Source organism: Vipera ursinii (assembly GCF_947247035.1).
Source record: "Vipera ursinii genome assembly, chromosome: 3".
NCBI lineage: Eukaryota > Metazoa > Chordata > Lepidosauria > Squamata > Viperidae > Vipera > Vipera ursinii.
The window spans coordinates 7,011,129-7,029,476 of record NC_139516.1 but is presented as its reverse complement, the minus strand read 5'-3'; the positions used below and the strand labels follow the sequence as shown (position 1 = coordinate 7,029,476).

Here is an 18,348-nt window from a genome sequence, read left to right as displayed (position 1 = left end):
AAAGGTAAAGGTAAAGGTTCCCCCGCACATGCGTGCTAGTCGTTTCCAACTCTAGGGGCCGGTGCTCATCTCCATTTCAAAGCCGAAGAGCCAGCGCTTGTCCGAGGACGTCTCCGTGGTCATGTGGCCGGCATGACTAGACGCCAAAGGCGCACGGAACGCTGTTCCCTTCCCACCGGAGTGGTCCCTATTTTTCTACTTGCCTTTTAACGTGCTTTCGAACTGCTAGGTTGGCAGAAGCTGGGACGAGTAACAGGCACTCACTCTGTTACGCGGCACTTGGGATTCGACCCGCCAAACTGCCGACCTTCTGATCGACAAGCTCAGCGTCCTAACCCACTGAGCCACCGCGTCAGTTGCTAGAATTCCCCATCTTGGCTGGGGAATTCTGGGAGTTGAAGTCCACCAGTCTTAAAGGTGCCAAGGTTGGACATTCCTGTTCTACTCAAAAGTACTTTGGTTGATGCCTCATTACACTCTTAAGAGGGTAGAGCCCCAAGCACCTCTTCCACCCAACAAATTGTAATTCAGTGCTGATAAACACACTTAGGCAAGAAGCACCAAATACACAGGCATAGAATAGAAGATGGTACGCTGAGACTCTAGAAAAAGTTCAGAGAAGAGCAACAATGATTAAGCGGGCCACTGGCTAAAACGTACAATGAACGGTTGCAGGAACTGGGTGTGTCTAATCTAACAAATTGAAGGACTGAAGTGATAGGATAATAGCCTCTCAATATCTGAGGAGCTCTCGCCCACAGTCAGTGCAACCCAAGCCCACAAACTAAGGCCAACAGTCACCAGAGCAGATTGACAAGGCAAGGAGGAGGTCTGTAAGTCATAAACAAGGTGCAGATCCACAAGGCAAAGTCCAAAGTCCACAAGCAAGATTCAGAATTCACAGGGCAGATTTTTCCAAGGCTGGGGAGATGTGTGCGGAAGCAAAACAATTGTTCCCAATTGTCCCCTGGATTTTGCTTAAATCAACTCAAGCCAGGTGTTCCTTATAAGAGAGAGAGAGAGAGAGAGAGGAGCTGCCTCCTCGCCAACAACCTCACAGACCAACTTTGAGCTTCCCTCCACTCCACTCTCCAAGCCCTTGGTTCGAGTGGGGGAGGCAGCTGTTCCTCATCAGAGGAGATCTGCTGCCTCTCATCACCACTGCCTGTCAGTAGCTGATCCTCTCCTGTGTTTATGAAGGCAGGTAGCTCCCCGTCTAGTTGACCACCTCAGCATCATCCTCAACTCTTGGACTCACAAGACATGCCAAGGAAGACGTGTCATTCTTGTCAGATGGTCCCGGTTCCAACTCCTCCTCCTCCTTCTCCTCCTCCTCTGAACTGGGATATGATGGGGCCAGGACACAAGACAGGAAGCAACAAAAGTAACAAATCATTAAATAGAGGTCCAACCTAGAACTCAGGAGAAATTTCCTGTCTGTCAGAACAATTAATTGGTGGAATGGCTTACCTTTAGAAGTTGTGGGTGCTCCATCAGTGGAGGTTTTCAAGTAGAGATTGCACAGCCATTTTTTTCCAGAATGGTACAGTCTCCTGCTTGAGGGATGAATTGGAGTGGAAGACCACCAAGGTCCCTTCAAACCCCATTGTTCTATACTCTATGTTCCCAAAATACAAGAAGTGATTGTTCTTAAAATAAGACAAGTATCCAGCCCAAGGCCTCTCTGTGACTTTATTACTAACTTTTGCTTTGCTATTTTGTTATGCCCATGGTGTATTTCCATCTTCTGCCTCCCAAATCAGTGTGAAAACCTTCGGAATGAGCCAGAGTTGTGCAATAAATCAGTGGCTGGAAATAGCAAACAACCTTGATATGCAATGTTGAAGGCTTTAAAAAAGTCAAAACTCCATCACCATGACTCCAGCACGTACCAAAAAGTGACTGAAGGAAGCAGAGGAAGCAATGACAAAATATAGACTAGGCTTTCTGGTCCCACAATTCAATCATCATTTCATAGAAAAAGGAAAAAGAAAGCAACCAGAATTTGTGCAGAGTGTTACAGTCATCTAGCAGAGATTTAATTTGCCCAATGCTAAACCGATTGTGGCATCAAAAACCCTCAGTTTAATTGTGAGAGCAGGTGTCAATTATATCCACGCGCTCATTAAATTTTACGTCATTTGCATTAATTGGCATCGTTTGCATCAATTTCTGACCATTTGCATGTGTGTATGTAATGCAATTGAGTTATTCACAATAAAACATCAGTGTAATGCAGAAATGTTCAACTTAATGGACATTAGTCCATTAAACGGGAGCGAGATTCAAATGAAAAATATACTAGTTGTCCCTGACCAAGTCCATTAAATTGAGGCCTGTTAAATGGAGGTTATACTGTAATATCAATTTGGTCCTCGATCACTGAAGAATATATCTGTCAAGAAACTAAACCTTCCTTCAAATCCTTATTTCAAAGCACAGCTGTGATTTCATTAGATTGTCTCAGTCAAATGCTATCTTTCCCTTTTTTCCATAACCACATAGGCATAATTATACTAACGTACAATTTTTTTGTAAACATTGGAAATGAAATAGATATTTCTGGAATACACTTTCAGATGTTGGGAAAGGGACAGAGAGAATGGACTTCGAAAGGTCTGGAAGTTTAAAGAAAACTCTTCTCTATATATATTTTAAAAATAATTAAAAAGCCTTTCACAATTTCAACAAGATCTGTCTTCCATAAATCATGGTTCAGAATGACAGCTTAACAGAATTGGAAGTGACTTTGGGGGTCTTCTAGTCCAACCCCCTGCTCAAGCAGGAGAACCTATACCCGTGGTGGCAAACCTATGGCATGGGTGCCACAGGTGGCATGCAGAGCCCTCTCTGTGGGCACGTGCGCCGTTGCCCCACTCCCAGGCCTTCAGCTGAGTTTTATAAAACCTTTTCACTTTAGGCCTCCGCCGCTGTGTGCAAAAAAAAAAGATTCAATCAATCAATCAATCAATTTCAACTTCTTGCAGGGAAAAAAAAACTTGCAAAGTTGGAATTGATTGATTGAACTTTTTAGTCCCACCCAGTCTGCCGTTACTACCACAGCCATGCCCACCCAGCACCCGACGATACATAAGTGGGTTTTGGGTTGTAGTTTGGGCACTCAGTCTCTAAAAGGTTTGCCATCACTGCCCTATATCATTTCAGACAAATGGTTGTCTAATCTCTTTTTAAAGACCTCCAGTGATGGAGGACTCACAGCTTCTGGAGGGAAGCGTTTCCACTGATTAATTGTTCTCATTGTCAGGAAATTTCTCCTTGATTAGTTTCCATCCATTGCTTCTTGTCCGGCCTTCAGGCACTTTGGAGAATAGGTTGTCTCCCTTTTCTTTGTGGCAGCTCCTTAGATATTGGAAGACTACTATCATGTCACCCTTAGTCCTTCTTTTCGTTAAACTAGACATATCCAATTCTCGCAACCATTCTTTATATGTTTTAGCCTCCAGTCCCCTCATCATCTTTGTTGCTCTTCTCTATACTCTATTTCTAAAGTCTCAAGACCTTTTTTACGTTGTGATGACCAGTCATGACCAGTGGCCATTTCTGGTTGTGTTGGGAGAGCAACTGCTACAATGCAATCACAAAACATCAGTAGTAACTCTGAGGGAGATCAAAAGCCATCTTGATCTTGTTGATCGCCTCTGCAAACATCTATGATCTAACGGTCACCCTGTTGGGAAAGTTAATCTAATTGCTGAAGATATTTAAACTATCTCCTTTGACCGGCTTCTGATCTCAGGATCTTTGCAAAACTATTCCTTTATCAACAAGAAGGATGCATGTCCTAACGACCCTTCTCTCCTTTTCATTGCTGCCTCAAGGAGAAGGAGAAGATGTGACTCCCCATTTAAAGAACCCTGTGCATGAATTATTAGGGGTCCTCGGTGCTAGTGATGATGTTAGCACTGATGAAGTTAGATAGTTTGGTCATGAAGCATTTGCAAGAAAACAGCCAAGCCCAGAGAGCATCAAAAATAGAACAGAAGACCCCAAATGATTCGTGCATTGGGTTTGTAAGATCTGAGTGGGAAAATGATTTCCATCCTTCTTCACCTCTGTCTTTTGCTTCTCTGAATTTGGTGTGAGCAAATCAAGACTGTATTAGAGTTTGGTATGCCTGGAAGATAATGTTTTACTGTGTTTTCTCTGATTCCTTAGGGGGAGCCAGGTCCTCCTGGCCAAGCTGGACCAAAAGGGCCAGGAGGACAGCAAGGGACCCCTGGTTCACAAGGATTAACAGTGCAAGGCCCCATTGTAAGTTATTTTCCTTACCTTGGAGATTGGGTTAAAACTGTTGTGATTCAGTATCAGCCAGTGCTCCCAGCAGCTGAATCCAATGAATCTGAGGAGGAGGAGGAGGAGGAGGAGGAGGAGGGGTTTGGAGAGCCTTTGGTGTCAGAACTGCACTGCAGGACTCTCAGCCTGGCCCCTCCAGTCATGTTCTTCATGAGGCTCAGCTGTGTGAGTCAGACTCAGAAAAGTCACAGCTGAATCTGTTCAGAGACACTAGAAGCAGAAGGCAATCTAGCAGAGCAAAGCAGAGAAAATCAATGAGGCAACTCAGTGAGAGGAGGAGAAGGCAGTGAGAAGCCACGCCTTGGTACAGATAATAAAAGGGGAAGGTGTGGGCCGGGCTGGTTGCTGAAGGCAACTGTTTGGAGACATTCTAAGGGAATCCTGGTCTGTTCTTGCTAATCTGTTTGACTCTTGTTTGTTAACTTGTTTCATATTTTGAATCATTTATTGAAGGAAATATTCTGTTGTTTTTTTGTTTGAACTGTAAATAAATTTGGGTTGGGTTTTTCCAGCCTATTGACTGTAAAAAGGAAAAAGGGGTTGTCTCTGACACACAAACAGGGCTGGTCGTAGACTGGAACAGAACAAAAACACTGTAGTTTAGACAGGAACATAGCAATAGCTTTTTAAAAGAAATAGTATATTTTTAATCTCAGTAAGTTTGGTAATGGAGAAACAGTCTCCTATATAGTCAGTTTGGTCTGGTGGTTGAGTCACCAGGCTAGACTTTGGGCCAATGACCAGGAGACTGTGAGTTCTAGTCCTATCTTAGGCTTGAAAGCTGGCTGGGTGTCTTTGGGCCAATCACCAGGAGAATGTGAGTTCTAGTTCTATTTTAAGCATGACAAACCAGCTGGGTGACTTTGGCCCATCATTAGGAATCTGTGAGTTCTAAGTTCTACCTTAAATACGAAAGTCAACTGGGTGACTTTGGGCCAATCCAGTTCTCTCAGCCTAACCCACCTCACAGGGTTGTTGTTTTGGGGAAATAGGAGGAGGAAGAAGTACTGGCTATTTTTATTGCCTTCAGTGGTTTATAAAAATAATAAAGGTGGGATATACATAATAATTAGATGGGACGCGGTGGCTCAGTGGGTTAGGACGCTGAGCTTGTCGATCAGAAGGTCGGCAGTTTGCCGGGTCGAATCCCGAGTGCCGCGTAGCAGAGTGAGCGCCTGTTACTCGTCCCAGCTTCTGCCAACCTAGCAGTTCGAAAGCACGTAAAAATGCAAGTAGAAAAATAGGGACCACTCCGGTGGGAAGGTAACAGCGTTCCGTGCGCCTTTGGCGTCTAGTCATGCCGGCCACATGACCACGGAGACGTCCTCGGACAAACGCTGGCTCTTCGGCTTTGAAACGGAGATGAGCACCGGCCCCTAGAGTCGGAAACGACTAGCACGCACGTGCGGGGGAACCTTTACCTTATACATAATAAATGAAATCATAATTCATATAAGAGGACATGCTCTGCTAAGCTCCCTTCTTTGTTCTCTTGCTGTCTCCTGCGTTCTGAATTTTGCTGGCTTACTTTATAGACCATCCACTGAACTTTCTGGCTCCAGGAATGTCAGGGAATTGCACAGCTGGTGTCCAAATGGAGTCAGAGATGTTGACACGAACTTGCAGTTTTATATAAATACATATATTTAACATCTATATTTACAGCCAATAAGATAGTGAGGCCCATCATTACATCATGAGGTAAATCGTCAGGAAAATCACAGAACAGCATACAGGACACACAGAAAAAAAAGGCGGGAAAAAAGGGACACTCCCCCTTTACACCCAACAACCAATCATGACATAGATTGCCTCTGCAGTGAGTGGGAGATCAAACAGATTCCTAACCAACCTAGCTGACAACTTTGTCACCCAAAAGGTGGAGGAGGAAACTAGACATAAAGCTATACTGGATTTAATCCTTACTAATAGAGAAGAAGTCATAGGGGGAATTGAAATTGCCAGAACCTTGGGTGAAAGTGACCACGTCATACTGGAATTTAACATAATGTAAACACTAGCAACAGAAAACAATCCAATCAATGTCTTAAACTTCAAAAGAGCTGACTTTAACAAACTCAGAGAGAACCTAAGAAAGATCCCATGGATGAAAATCCTAAAGGGGAAAACAACCCAAGAAGTGTGAGAAACCCTGAAAAACGCGATCACAAAAGCCCAGACCAGCACAATACCACTCAGAAAGAAAAACAAGAAATCCAAAAAGAAAACAGCATGGCTGCACAAAGATCTCTCTAACAAATTGAAAGACAAAAAGGACAAATACGAAAAATGGAAAGAGGGGCACATAACCAAGGACGATTATCAGCAGATAGCCAGAACATGCAAAGAAGAAGTCAGGAAAGCAAAGGCTCAAAACGAACAAAGACTTGCAACAGAAATCAAGGACAATAAAAAACTTTCTTCCAACATATTAACAACAAGAAAAAAATCAAGGAAACTGTAGGCCCACTAAAGAGAGAAGACGGCAAGGAAATTACAGGCAACAGGGAGAAAGCAGAACTGCTTAACTCATACTTTGCGTCATTCTTCACACAAAAAGAAACTATAGCCCAACATACCCAAAAAACACTACAAAACATATACTAGAAACAAAAATTAAAATAAGAAAGAAAATGGTAAGAGAATTCCTATCTGACCTTGACGAGTATAAATCACCGAGACCTGACAGATTACATCCCAGAGTTTGAAGGAACTGGCAGATGTTATCTCAGAACCATTGCACCACATCTTTCACAAATCCTGGAGCATCGGGGAAATACCTGAGGATTGGAAAAGGGCTGATGTGGTTCCCATCTTCAAGAAAGGGGGGAAAAACAGACCCAGGAAACTACAGACCAATCAGTCTAACATCAATACCTGGGAAGATCCTGGAAAAGATAATCAAAAAACAGATCTGCAAACAATTAGAAGCAAAGTTATAACTGGTAGCCAGCATGGGTTTCTTAAAAACAGATCATGCCAAACCAATCTTATTTCATTCTTTGATAAAGCGACTAAACTAGTAGACCAGTGAAACGCAGTGGACGTAGTATACTTGGATTTTAGTAAGGCATTTGATAAAGTAGACCACAACCTACTAATTGGTAAGCTAGTAAAAGGTGGAATAGACAACATCACTACCAGATGGATCTGTAGCTGGCTGACAAACCGTACTCAATGAATAGTCCTCAATGGCACTACATCCACATAGAGAGAAATTAGCAGTGGGGCACCCCAAGGTTCCGTCTTAGGCCCAGTACTCTTCAATATCTTCATAAATGACTTAGATGAGGGAATTGAAGGGAAACTCGTCAAATTTGCAAATGACACCAAAATATCAGGAGTAGCCAACTCCCCAGAAGACAAACTCAGGATCCAAAAAGATCTTGACAAACTCAAACAATGGACCTTATCCAACAAAATGAGTTTCAGTGTGGAGAAAAGCAAAGTCTTACACTCGGGGAGAAAAAACCAAAGGCACAACTACAGATTGGGTGAGACCTGGCTTAAAAAAAGTAACTGTGAGAAGGACTTTGGAGTCCTAGTGGATGATCACTGACTATGAGCCAGCAGTGTGCAGCAGCAGCCAAAAAAGTTAATATAATCCTGGGCTGTATAAACAGGCATAGAATCAAGATCACGTGAAATACTAGTACCGCTTTACAAAGCCCTAGTAAGAGCACACCTGGATACTGCAGCCAATTTTGGTCACCATATAACAAAAAAGATGTTGAGAGTTTGGAAAAAATTCAGAGAAGAGCAACTAAGATGATCCAAGGCCTGGAGGCTAAAACATACGAAGAACGGCTGCAGGACTTGGGTTTGGCTAGTCTAAAGAAAAGAAGAAACAGGGGTGACATGATAGCAGTGTTCCAGTATCTGAGAGGCTGCCACACAGAAGAGGGGGGTCACATTATTCACCAAAGCACCAGAGGGCAGGACAAGAAACAAACATTGGTTGGAAATTGATCAAAGAGAGAAGCAACCTGGAATTAAGGAGAAACTTTCTGACATTGAGGACAATTAACCAGTGGAACAGCTTGCCACCAGAAATCGTGGGCGCTCCATCACTGGAGATTTTTAAGAAGAGGCTAGGCAGTCACCTGTCTGAGATGGTATAGGTTCTGCTGCTTGAGCAGGGGGCTGGACTAGAAGACCTCCAAGGTCCCTTCCAGCTCTATTCTGTACTATTCATGCAGAAGCCCGCATTCTCCAATCAATCAACTATAACTGTGTTCTGGCCCATTATGTATTTTACTATTCCAGCTATTAAATTAAATATCTTAAGAAGGAAGAATTAAATGAGATTATTCCTTATCCTGGACTCACTCTGCACTGGTGACTTATAGTTCCTTCATAGCTTCACCCAGCCTTTGCTGAGGTATTATCAAGTCTGAATGCATTACTATTATTTTGGCACAACACTATTTGGAGAACTCTAAAGATACTATAGAAAAGGGACGCGGTGGCTCAGTGGGTTAGGACGCTGAGCTTGTCGATCAGAAGGTCGGCAGTTTGGCGGGTCGAATCCCGAGTGCCGCGTAACAGAGTGAGCGCCTGTTACTCGTCCCAGCTTCTGCCAACCTAGCAGTTCCAAAGCACGTTAAAATGCAAGTAGAAAAATAGGGACCACTACGGTGGGAAGGTAACAGCGTTCTGTGCGACTTTGGCGTCTAGTCATGCCGGCCACATGACCACGGAGACGTCCTCGGACAAGCGCTGGCTCTTTGGCTTTGAAACGGAGATGAGCACCGGCCCCTAGAGTCGGAAACGACTAACATGCATGTGCGGGGGAACCTTTACCTTAAAGATACTACAAATTTCTAGGATGGAAATAGATTGGCTTCAGCCAAATAAAACCGCATTCAGATTTCAAATTTCTCTGGAGCTGCCTTTAGGTCCTATTTTCTGCTTTTTTTTTCCAAAACACACTTAACACGATTGCTGAATTTTCTGGGTTTCAGTACATTGAAGAGCAGGCTCTCCGGATTGTGCAGTTTTGTGCCCCATGCTGCATGTTATTTTAAAAGTTTAAAACTTGTGAGTCTTAAATTCATTCTGGTTTGAATGTTGAAGTTATTGACTCTACTGTACACTGCCCAGGCCCTCTCTCTGAGAAAGATGGGTAATGAAGAAATGCGGAATAAATATAAATAATTAAACCGCCAGAAAAATAAAGGTGGCTAAAGCTAAACTATAGCGTGTTGTGCATGTGGAGTAACTGGGCTTTTCCTAACTTGGTTTAAGTGTGATGATGATGATGATGATGATATGTTATCCATTCTATCGTATCCGACTCTTGGAGATTCTGTGGGCCAGGGCTCTCCGTATTTTCCTATCTTGCACTAATTTGAATTGTTCAATGCTCTGGCTCGGGGGGGGTCTTCAAACTTGGCCCTTTTATGAGTTGCGGACTTCAACTCCCAGAATTCCTCAGCTAGCTGAGGAATTCTGGGAGTTAAAGTCCACAAGTCATAAAAGAGCCAAGTTTGAAAACCCTTGCTCTGGCTGGTGTCAGCTTTGATGATGTCCAGCCACTGTGTTCTTCCATAGCCTGGTTTCCTTTTACCGCTAACTCTTCCCAACATACTTGCTTTCTCCAGTGAATTCCCCAACTAGACATGGCCAAAGTAAGTGAAATGCAGTTTCCTGAGTTTGCCTTCTACTGACATATCTAGTGTTACGCGCTCCAGTATTTGCTTCTTAGCCACCTTTGCAGTCCAAGGAATACGCAGCAGCCTTCTCCAGCACCGTGGCTCAAACAAGTCGATTTTTTTTCCTGTCTTGCTTTTTTAAGGTGCAACTTTCACAACCAGAGTAGCCACGGGGAACACAATAGAGCAGACTAGCCTACATTTGGTTCCCAGGCTGATGTCCTTGCTTTTCAGTGGAATTATTTGAGGGTATTATTTTTTTTAATAATTGACTCCCAATCTGGGTCAAAATCTCTTTTCCTGCTGGGAACTGGTATGAAGCTGAAAAGATGTTGCAACTTTCCCGTCAGTGAGAAACATGAAAAATGTTTGGTGGTAAAGAAAAAAAAATACAGGTAGTTCTCAGCTTACAGCCACCATTGAGCTCAAAATTTCCATTGTTAATCAAGGCAGTTGTTAAGTAATTTTTTGCCCTATTTTGTGACCTCTTTCGCCATGGTTGCCACAGAAATTCTGCTACAAATCGCTACAGCTTAAGGTGCTTATTTTTTTTCATTAAGTTTTATTTATTTATATTCTGCCTTTACTATTTTTACAAATAACTCAAGGGGGAGAACATATCCGACAAACGTTCCTCCTCCTATTTCCCCAATAACAACAACCCTGTTGTAATGTAGTGGGTCCGACGCAAGGAAGAGACGCCAGCCGGAGTACGTGTTCAGCTCTTTATTGGGGGGGGGTGCGTACTGAAGAACAAGGGCTACCTGGCCTCCTTATATACCTGGCCAGGTAAGCGGCTAGCCAATGGGATTGGCCCTAGGTTTCCCACCGAAACTGGGTTTCCCGCCAAAACCGTCCAGGCCAACGCCCCCTAGTGGCCACTGCTATGCAGATGCCTGCACCTGGATACATAACACCTGTGATGGAGGTTGAGAGACTGAGAGAGAGGGAACTGGGCCAAAGTCACCCAGCTGGCTTTCATGCCTAAACCGGGATTAGAACTCTTCGCTTCCTGGTGATTGTGTCAAAGTCACTAAGCTGGCTTTCATGCCTAAGCCGGGATTAGAACTCATGGTTTCCAAGTTTCTAACCACTAGGCCATACTGGCTCTTATGTTAAACCTGTAAACCCTGGTCGAAGTCCCCATTCAGCTGCCGGATGACTTTGGCCCATCTAGTTCCTCCAGGTGATGTTGGTGACAAAAACCAAAGGGGAGATTGCTATGTACATTATCTGACATTGCTGAGGGAAAAAAATAGGCAGGAAATTAAATGGGATGCTTAAGTGAATGAAAAAGCACTTGTAAGAACACTGTGTGTCTCATAAATTTATTGTTTATTTTTTTTTATTCAAGGGACCACCCGGTCTTAAGGGTGATAAAGGGGACAGCGGAAGTCCAGGCATACAGGTAATTCTGTCTCACCTTGTTCCATTTCAGACAAATGGCTGTCCAGTCTCTTCTTAAAAACTTCCAGTGTTGAAGCACCCACAGCTTCTGGAGGCAGGTTGTTCCACTGGTTAATTGTTCCCACTGTCAGGAAATTCCTCCTTTGTTCTAGGTTGCTTCTCTCCTTGGTTAGTTTCCATCCGTTGTTTCTTGTCCTGCCTTCAGGTGCTTTGGAGAATAGCTTGACTCCCTCTCCTTTTGGGCAGCCCCTGTGATATTGGAAGACTGCTATCATGTCCCCCCTCATCCTTCTCTTCATTAAACTAGACATACCCAATTCCAGCAACTGTTCATTATATGTTTTAGCCTCTAGGCCTCTAATCATCTTTGTTGTGACTTATGACTATTGTTTACACTCACGACTGTTGCAGATCATGTGATCAAAATTCAGACTCTTGGCAACTGGCTCATATTTGTGACGGTGGCAGTGTCCGGGGGTCATGTGATCATTTTTTGTGACCTTCCGACAAAGTCAGTGGAGAAGCCAGATTCGCTTAACATCCATGTTTCTAACTTAGCAGACATGTGATTCAGTTAACAACCATGGTGACTCACTTTAAAACCTTCATAAAAACAATCATAAAATCGAGTCCGGTGACATGGTGCCTCGATTTATGACCACAATGACATACAACTGAAATTCCTGGCTCCCTTGTGTAGTAAGTTGAGGACACCACTTTCAGACTTTGGAAGATGGTGTGTAATTGAGATAAGGTAACAATAGGTAAGGATCATGTAAACAGAAAAACTCAAATTATAGTTATAAGTACAAATACTTACTACCACAGTTGAGTCCGAATTTTCCATTGCTAAGTAATAAAATTGTTAAGTGAGTTTTGCCCCATTTTATGATCTTTCTGCCACAGTTGTTCAGTGAATTACTGCAGTTGTTAAGTGAATCACATGGCCATTAAATGAATATGGCCTTCCTTAACTTTCTTGTAGGAGACTGGCTGGGAAGATTATAAATGGTGATCACACAGCAACAGGACAATGCAACGGTCATAAAAAAACATGCCAGTTGCCAAGTGCCCAAATTTTGAGCATGCGACTATGGGGGTGCTGCAACAATTGTAATTGTGAAAACTGGTCATAAGTCACTTTTTTCAGTGCCTTTGTAACTTTGAACAGTTAATGAACGAATGCTTGTAAGTCGAGGACAACTTATACAATCATCTACAACAGGGGTAGGGCAACTTCAGCCCATCCATTAAAATAATTCAAATAACTGTGGGAAGTCAGCCCCCCAGAGAAGGAAATATTAAAAGGGCAGAAAAATATATTTCCTCAAAGGATCTTAAAGAGGCAGAAAAGCATGCCCAGTTTTTCTTAATAGCCCCAAATTTCCCTCCCCCAAGTAGAAGCCAGCTCTGTAGAAATGCAGATGTAAATAATCCATTCAGGAAGGTTGGAGGCCTCCAGCTAGAAGCTTAGGAAGACAAAGACACCTAAAATCTACATACTCCACCCAAAGTCTAAGACAGGACATAATAGGATTAACTCACAGATGCCAAAGGGGCACACTCAGACTCAGGTCAAAGTACATGACACAGGATAGACAAAGCCTCAAACAGGAACAGGAAACAACTCCAAGCAAAAGGCTCCAGAGGGTATAAAAACCCACTCCCTACATGTGCTCACTCTTTTTTCTTCCAGAGCCATCTTCCTGTCTGGCTCTCCTCTTCAATAAACTGCAACCTTCTTTCTAAAGCAGTCGCCATGTTGTTTATTCCCAGCTTGGACTGTACCGTGATGAAGACTTTTCCTTCAACATAACAAGCCAACTAGAGAATGCTTCATTTGCATTTGTTGGTTGTCCCTTGATCTGGAAGGCAAATTCTGAGCTAGTTCCCAACAATACAATTTGGCAGTGGAACCAGTGACTCAGAGAGGGCTTAGGCTGTCCTTCACTGGATGCTTTAGAGTAGAGGCTGATATTCAAGCCGTTTGCCTGCGATGCTTTAATTAGGACATCTACTCTGAATAGGTGCTGGGCTTCGTGACCTAAGTGTCCCTTCCAGCATTTAATTCTGTGATTCTATCTCTTAGCCAAACACAGATTCAAAGAGACTTGGCTGCAGGCTAAAAAACCCCCACAAACATTCTTATTCAGCCTGACACTTTCAAGAAGTCTCCTTCTATTCTGCAGCCAAACTTGTTTAGATACATAGATGGGTATGAGCTAGCTAGAATCTCTAAAATATATCATGTGCCTTTGTGTGTCCCTGTCTCTGTGTGTGTCTGTTTGTGTGTGTGGGATGGTGTGGTGTGGTGTGGTGGGTTTATTCCTCCTGAATTGGGGAAGAGAGGAAAATAAAAATAAAAAAATATTTATCAAAGCAAATATCAGTTATTTACTTTGATCAATAAAAGCTTATTTCTAAGAAGTGGGTTAAATACAGATAGTTCTTGACTTATAACCACTTTTTTAGTGACCAGCATTACAACAGCGCTGAAAAAAGTGAGTTATGAGCAGTCTTCACACTTATGACCATTGCAGCATCCCTGCAGTCACATTGTCAAGATTCGAACCCTTGGCAACTGGCATGTATTTATAACAAGCAAAGTCAGTGGGGAAGCCAGATTCACTTAACTGTGTGACTAACTTAACAATTGCAGCAATTCACTTAACAACTGCCTTTCTCAGCAATGGAAAGTTTGGGTTCAAGTGTGGTCATAAGTCAAGGGCTATGTGTAATAATAATAAGTTGGAAGGGACCTTGGAGGTCATCTAGTCCAACCCCCTGTTCAGGCAGGAAACCCTATACAATTTCAGGCAAATGGCTGTCCAGTCTCTTCTTAAAAACTTCCAGTGTTGGAGCATTCACAGCTTCTGGAGGCAGCTTGTTCCACTGGTTAATTGTTCTAACTGTCAGGAAATATTCTTCCTGCCAAGAATAGCTTGACTCCCTCTTCTTTGGGGCAGCCCCTCAAATATTGGAAGACTCCTATCATGTCACCCCTCGTCCTTCTCTTCATTAAACTAGACAGACCCAATTCCAGCAACCGTTCCCTATATGTTTTAGCCTCCAGTCCCCCAATCATCTTTGTTGCCCTTCTCTGTACCCTTTCTAGAGTCTCAACATCTTTTTTACATCGTGATGACCAAAACTGGATGCAGTATTCCAGGTGTGGCCTTACCAAGGCCTTGTACAGTGGTATTAGTACTTCATGTGATCTTCACGTGTAGCCAAGAACTCATCACTGCTTTGGCTTGGAACGTACCTTCTAACTCAGACCTCTGCTTGTCTATAGGGTATGATGGGTCTCCAGGGAGCAGCAGGTAAAGATGGTCCTCAAGGATCAAAGGTAAGATTTTTTTCCTTCAAATTGTGCTCAGCCTTCCTATCTTCATGGTTATGTCCATGTCATTTTGGTGACATCATTCTAAACATGGTTTATTGATACCTTTTTCTGGAATAGTTTTTCAGCTTCCTTCTCTACCATCTGGTGATCTCCCATCAATGTCAACAGAATAGCAGAATAACAGATTTGGAAGGCACCTTGGAGGTCTTCTAGTCCAACCCCCTGCTCAAGGGGGAAACCTTATGCCATTTCAGACAAATGGTTGTCCAGTCTCTTCTTGAAAACTTCCAATGTTGCAGCATTCACAACTTCTGGAGGCAGGCTGTTCCGTTGATCAATTGTTCCTGCTGTCAGGAAATTTCTCCTTAGTTCTAAGTTGCTTCTCTCCTTGATTAGTTTCCATCCATTGCTTCTTGTCCTGCCTTCGGGCGCTTTGGAGAAGAGCTTGACTCCCTCTTTTTTGGGGCCGCCCCTTAGATATTGGAACACTGCTATCATGTCACCCCCTAGCCCTTCTTTTCATTAAACAGGCTCTTACAGCCCTGATCATACTACACATGTGAGGTCAACCAGGTGATTTTACCTGCTGAGATTTGGTTAAAGTTTCTCTAATCATGAAATCTAATGCTGAGTGAGACAAGAGGGACGACCGCTTTGATCCTGCAATGGAATCAGATGTCATATCCAGAAAGCATCTAACATTAAATTAGCTCTCAGTCCTAGAGGAGATCAACCCTGACTGCTCTTTAGAAGGCCAGATCCTGAAGTGGAAACTCAAATCCTTTGGCCAACCTAATGAGAAGGAAGGACTCACTGGAGAAGAGCCTAATGCTGGGAAAGGTTGAGGGCAGGAGAAGAAGGGGATGGCAGAGAATGAGGTGGCTGGATGGAGTCACTGAAGCAGGAGGCGTGAGCCTAAATGGACTCCAGAAGATGGTAGAGGACAGGAAGGCCTGGAGGAACGTTGCCCATGGGGTCTCAATGTGTCAGAGACGACTTCGCAACTAAACACAACAACAACTGCTCCTGCTGTTATTTCAAGCTGCCACAAGCTGGTACCCTGTTTGTGATGTTATGAGGGGACTACAGCTCCCAGTATTCCCTGACACCTGTAATGCCATGTAGGAAAGACCTTGGTAGATGGGCTAGGACAGGGGTAGGCAACCTTGGCTCTTTTATGACTTGTGGACTTCAACTCCCAGAATTCGTGAGCCAGCACAGCTGGCTCAGGAATTCTGGGAGTTGAAGTCCACGAGTCATAAAAGAGCCAAGGTTGCCTACCCCTGGGCTAGGAGATACTGCTACGGTAAGATGGCATAGCCCCCAGCTGCATAATGGGAGGAGAAAGAGGTTCCGAAGGGAACACACCCACACCCACACCCAGTTTCCCAGGCTGTAAGTCAGACAGCAAGAAAACAGTACTTTCAGATGTGTAAGATTCTATTAATGTAGCATTACATTACAATACAGTAGAACTAGCTTATGTGATTGTATTTCATGTCTGGTCCGCCTGATAAGGCCTGGTGATGATGTTATCCATTCAATTGTGTCCAAGTCTGGGTGATTCTATGGGCCAGGTCTCTCCACATCTTCTGATCTTGCCCTAATTCTGTGAGTTGTTCTGTGCTCTGATTGGCGTCAGCTTTGATAGTGTCCAGCCACCCTATTCTCTGACGGCCTGGCTTCCTTTTACCGCTAACTCTTCCAAACGTAATTGCTTTCTCCAGCGAATTCCCTCTTGTGACATGGCCAAAGTACGTGAGACGCAGTTTCGTGATTTTTGCCTTTTAGTGACATGTCTGGTGTTATGTGCTCCAGTACTAGTTTAATACTAGACCAGCAATCAAGCAGTAAACAATACCCCAATCAAGGAACTACCAACTCGGACAAACAAATCAAACAATAAACAGCCTAAGCAAGGGGACACCAAGAACACTCACACCAACTGTCAACGCTGCCAACATTGGATGTTTTTTTGCTCTGACAACATAAAAGGCAGCCTTTTCCTGTTTTGCTTTGAATCAATGAAGCTGGGGGGGGGGAGGAGGAGAAGGTTGACCCAGTTGTTTGTTCTGTACCAGCCTGCTACCGGCCCTGCAGAAAAGGCAGGGACAACCCCTTTTACAAGAAGGCAAGAGGCTGGAATTACGCCTGCCAAATTTATTGCTACAAAAACAAACAGAACGAGACACGAACCAAGAAACAGGAGCTTTTCAAGCGGTTGCCTTCAGCAAACCAGCCCTCCCACGCATTCCCCCTTAAATACAGTTCAGGGCGTGGCTTCTCTCTGCCTCCTTCCGAGGTGCCCCATTGCCTTCCTCTGTTTACTCCTGATTGACTGCCTCCTGCGTCGGGCGTCCTTGAACAGGGCCAGCTGTGGGTCATCTTCATCCACGCTGTCAGGCTCACACAGCTGGGTCTCCGTCGTGACCAGATGAGAGGGGCCTGGCTGAGGGCTCTCATCAAGCTGTCCAATCCCCTCAGCAAGCTCTTCAACACCCCCCCTCCTCCTCCTCTGAGTCATCCGACCCAACTGCCGAACCCACAGGCTGACCCTGAATCACAACATTGTTTTGATAAAATAAGGGATGGCACACTACAGAAAGGAAGTGAAACTTTGCATGTTAAACTAATTGGAGAATGTGATTTATGACGTGCAATCAAGGGAGGGAATTGTCTATGATACGATGTGTGCAAGGGAGGAGAATTCAGATTCTGGCATCCATCCATGAGTGCCGATTCTTCCTTCTCATTATTATAGACTTTTTAGAATAAACAATGCTGGAATGTTCTTTGATCTGTCTCATTAGTCGTAACCATGACACCAACACTGACCAAGAGCAAAACCCATCCCTGCTAGCACTGATCGTGTTACCTAGTTTAGCAATGAAATGTCTGCAAAGAATGAACCAAGCCCAGAGAGTCCAAAGGAGCTCATAATTGCTGCCGGCATCAACTTCCCTCCGCCCTGTGCGTTCCCACAGAGAGGGCCTCCTCAGGGTGCCTCCGGTCAGAGAATGTCGGCTGGTGGCCCCCAGGGGGAGGGCCTTCTCTGTGGGCGCTCCGGCTTTATGGAACCAACTGCCGGTTGAGCTCCGGACGGCACCGGACCTTCGCTCCTTCCGGCGCGGTTTGAAGACCCATTTATTTGAACAAGCTGGCCTGGCCTGATGGGGCATGTTAGGGTTTTTAATGGGTTTTTATATTGTTACTGTTTTATCTGGGCGATTATTTAATTCTCTTTTAATTTTTGTATTTTCTATTTATATGTGCCCTGTTCACCACCCTGAGTCCTTCGGGAGAAGGGCGGTATATAAATTTAATAAATGAAATGAAATGAAATTCGACCCTGGGCTACAAGTATTCTCTTGTATTAATAAATATGTTTCACAGGGAGTTCGAGGACTTGAAGGAGCAGCTGGACCACCGGGGCCTCCAGGACCACGGGTGAGCAATTTCATTCAAGTGGAAATTCATGTCCGTTCCAGAATGAACAACTCCATTCCTAAAAGCTGCTACCAACAGAGTTCCCTTGGGTTAGGAAGAACAGGCAAACGAGCGTCGCATTCTGTGTGCTTTCGTTGCCATTTAGCAACTGGGTTATTCACTTCTGGCAGCTTCTTGGCA

The 18,348-nt window shown here is 44.0% G+C and overlaps 1 protein-coding gene across 1 annotated transcript in view; it reads left to right on the top strand.

Annotated features, from left to right (window-relative positions):
* The window catches only part of COL20A1 (collagen type XX alpha 1 chain), a gene marked incomplete at its 5' end in the record, with an annotated part of 168,770 nt that overhangs the window by 122,753 nt on the left and 27,669 nt on the right, over positions 1-18,348 (top strand). Inside the window, 4 exons of the mRNA XM_083358223.1 lie at positions 4,177-4,272; positions 11,323-11,376; positions 14,671-14,724; positions 18,115-18,168. Coding sequence (XP_083214349.1) covers positions 4,177-4,272; positions 11,323-11,376; positions 14,671-14,724; positions 18,115-18,168 — 258 coding nt within the window. The remainder of the gene's footprint in view (positions 1-4,176; positions 4,273-11,322; positions 11,377-14,670; positions 14,725-18,114; positions 18,169-18,348) is intronic.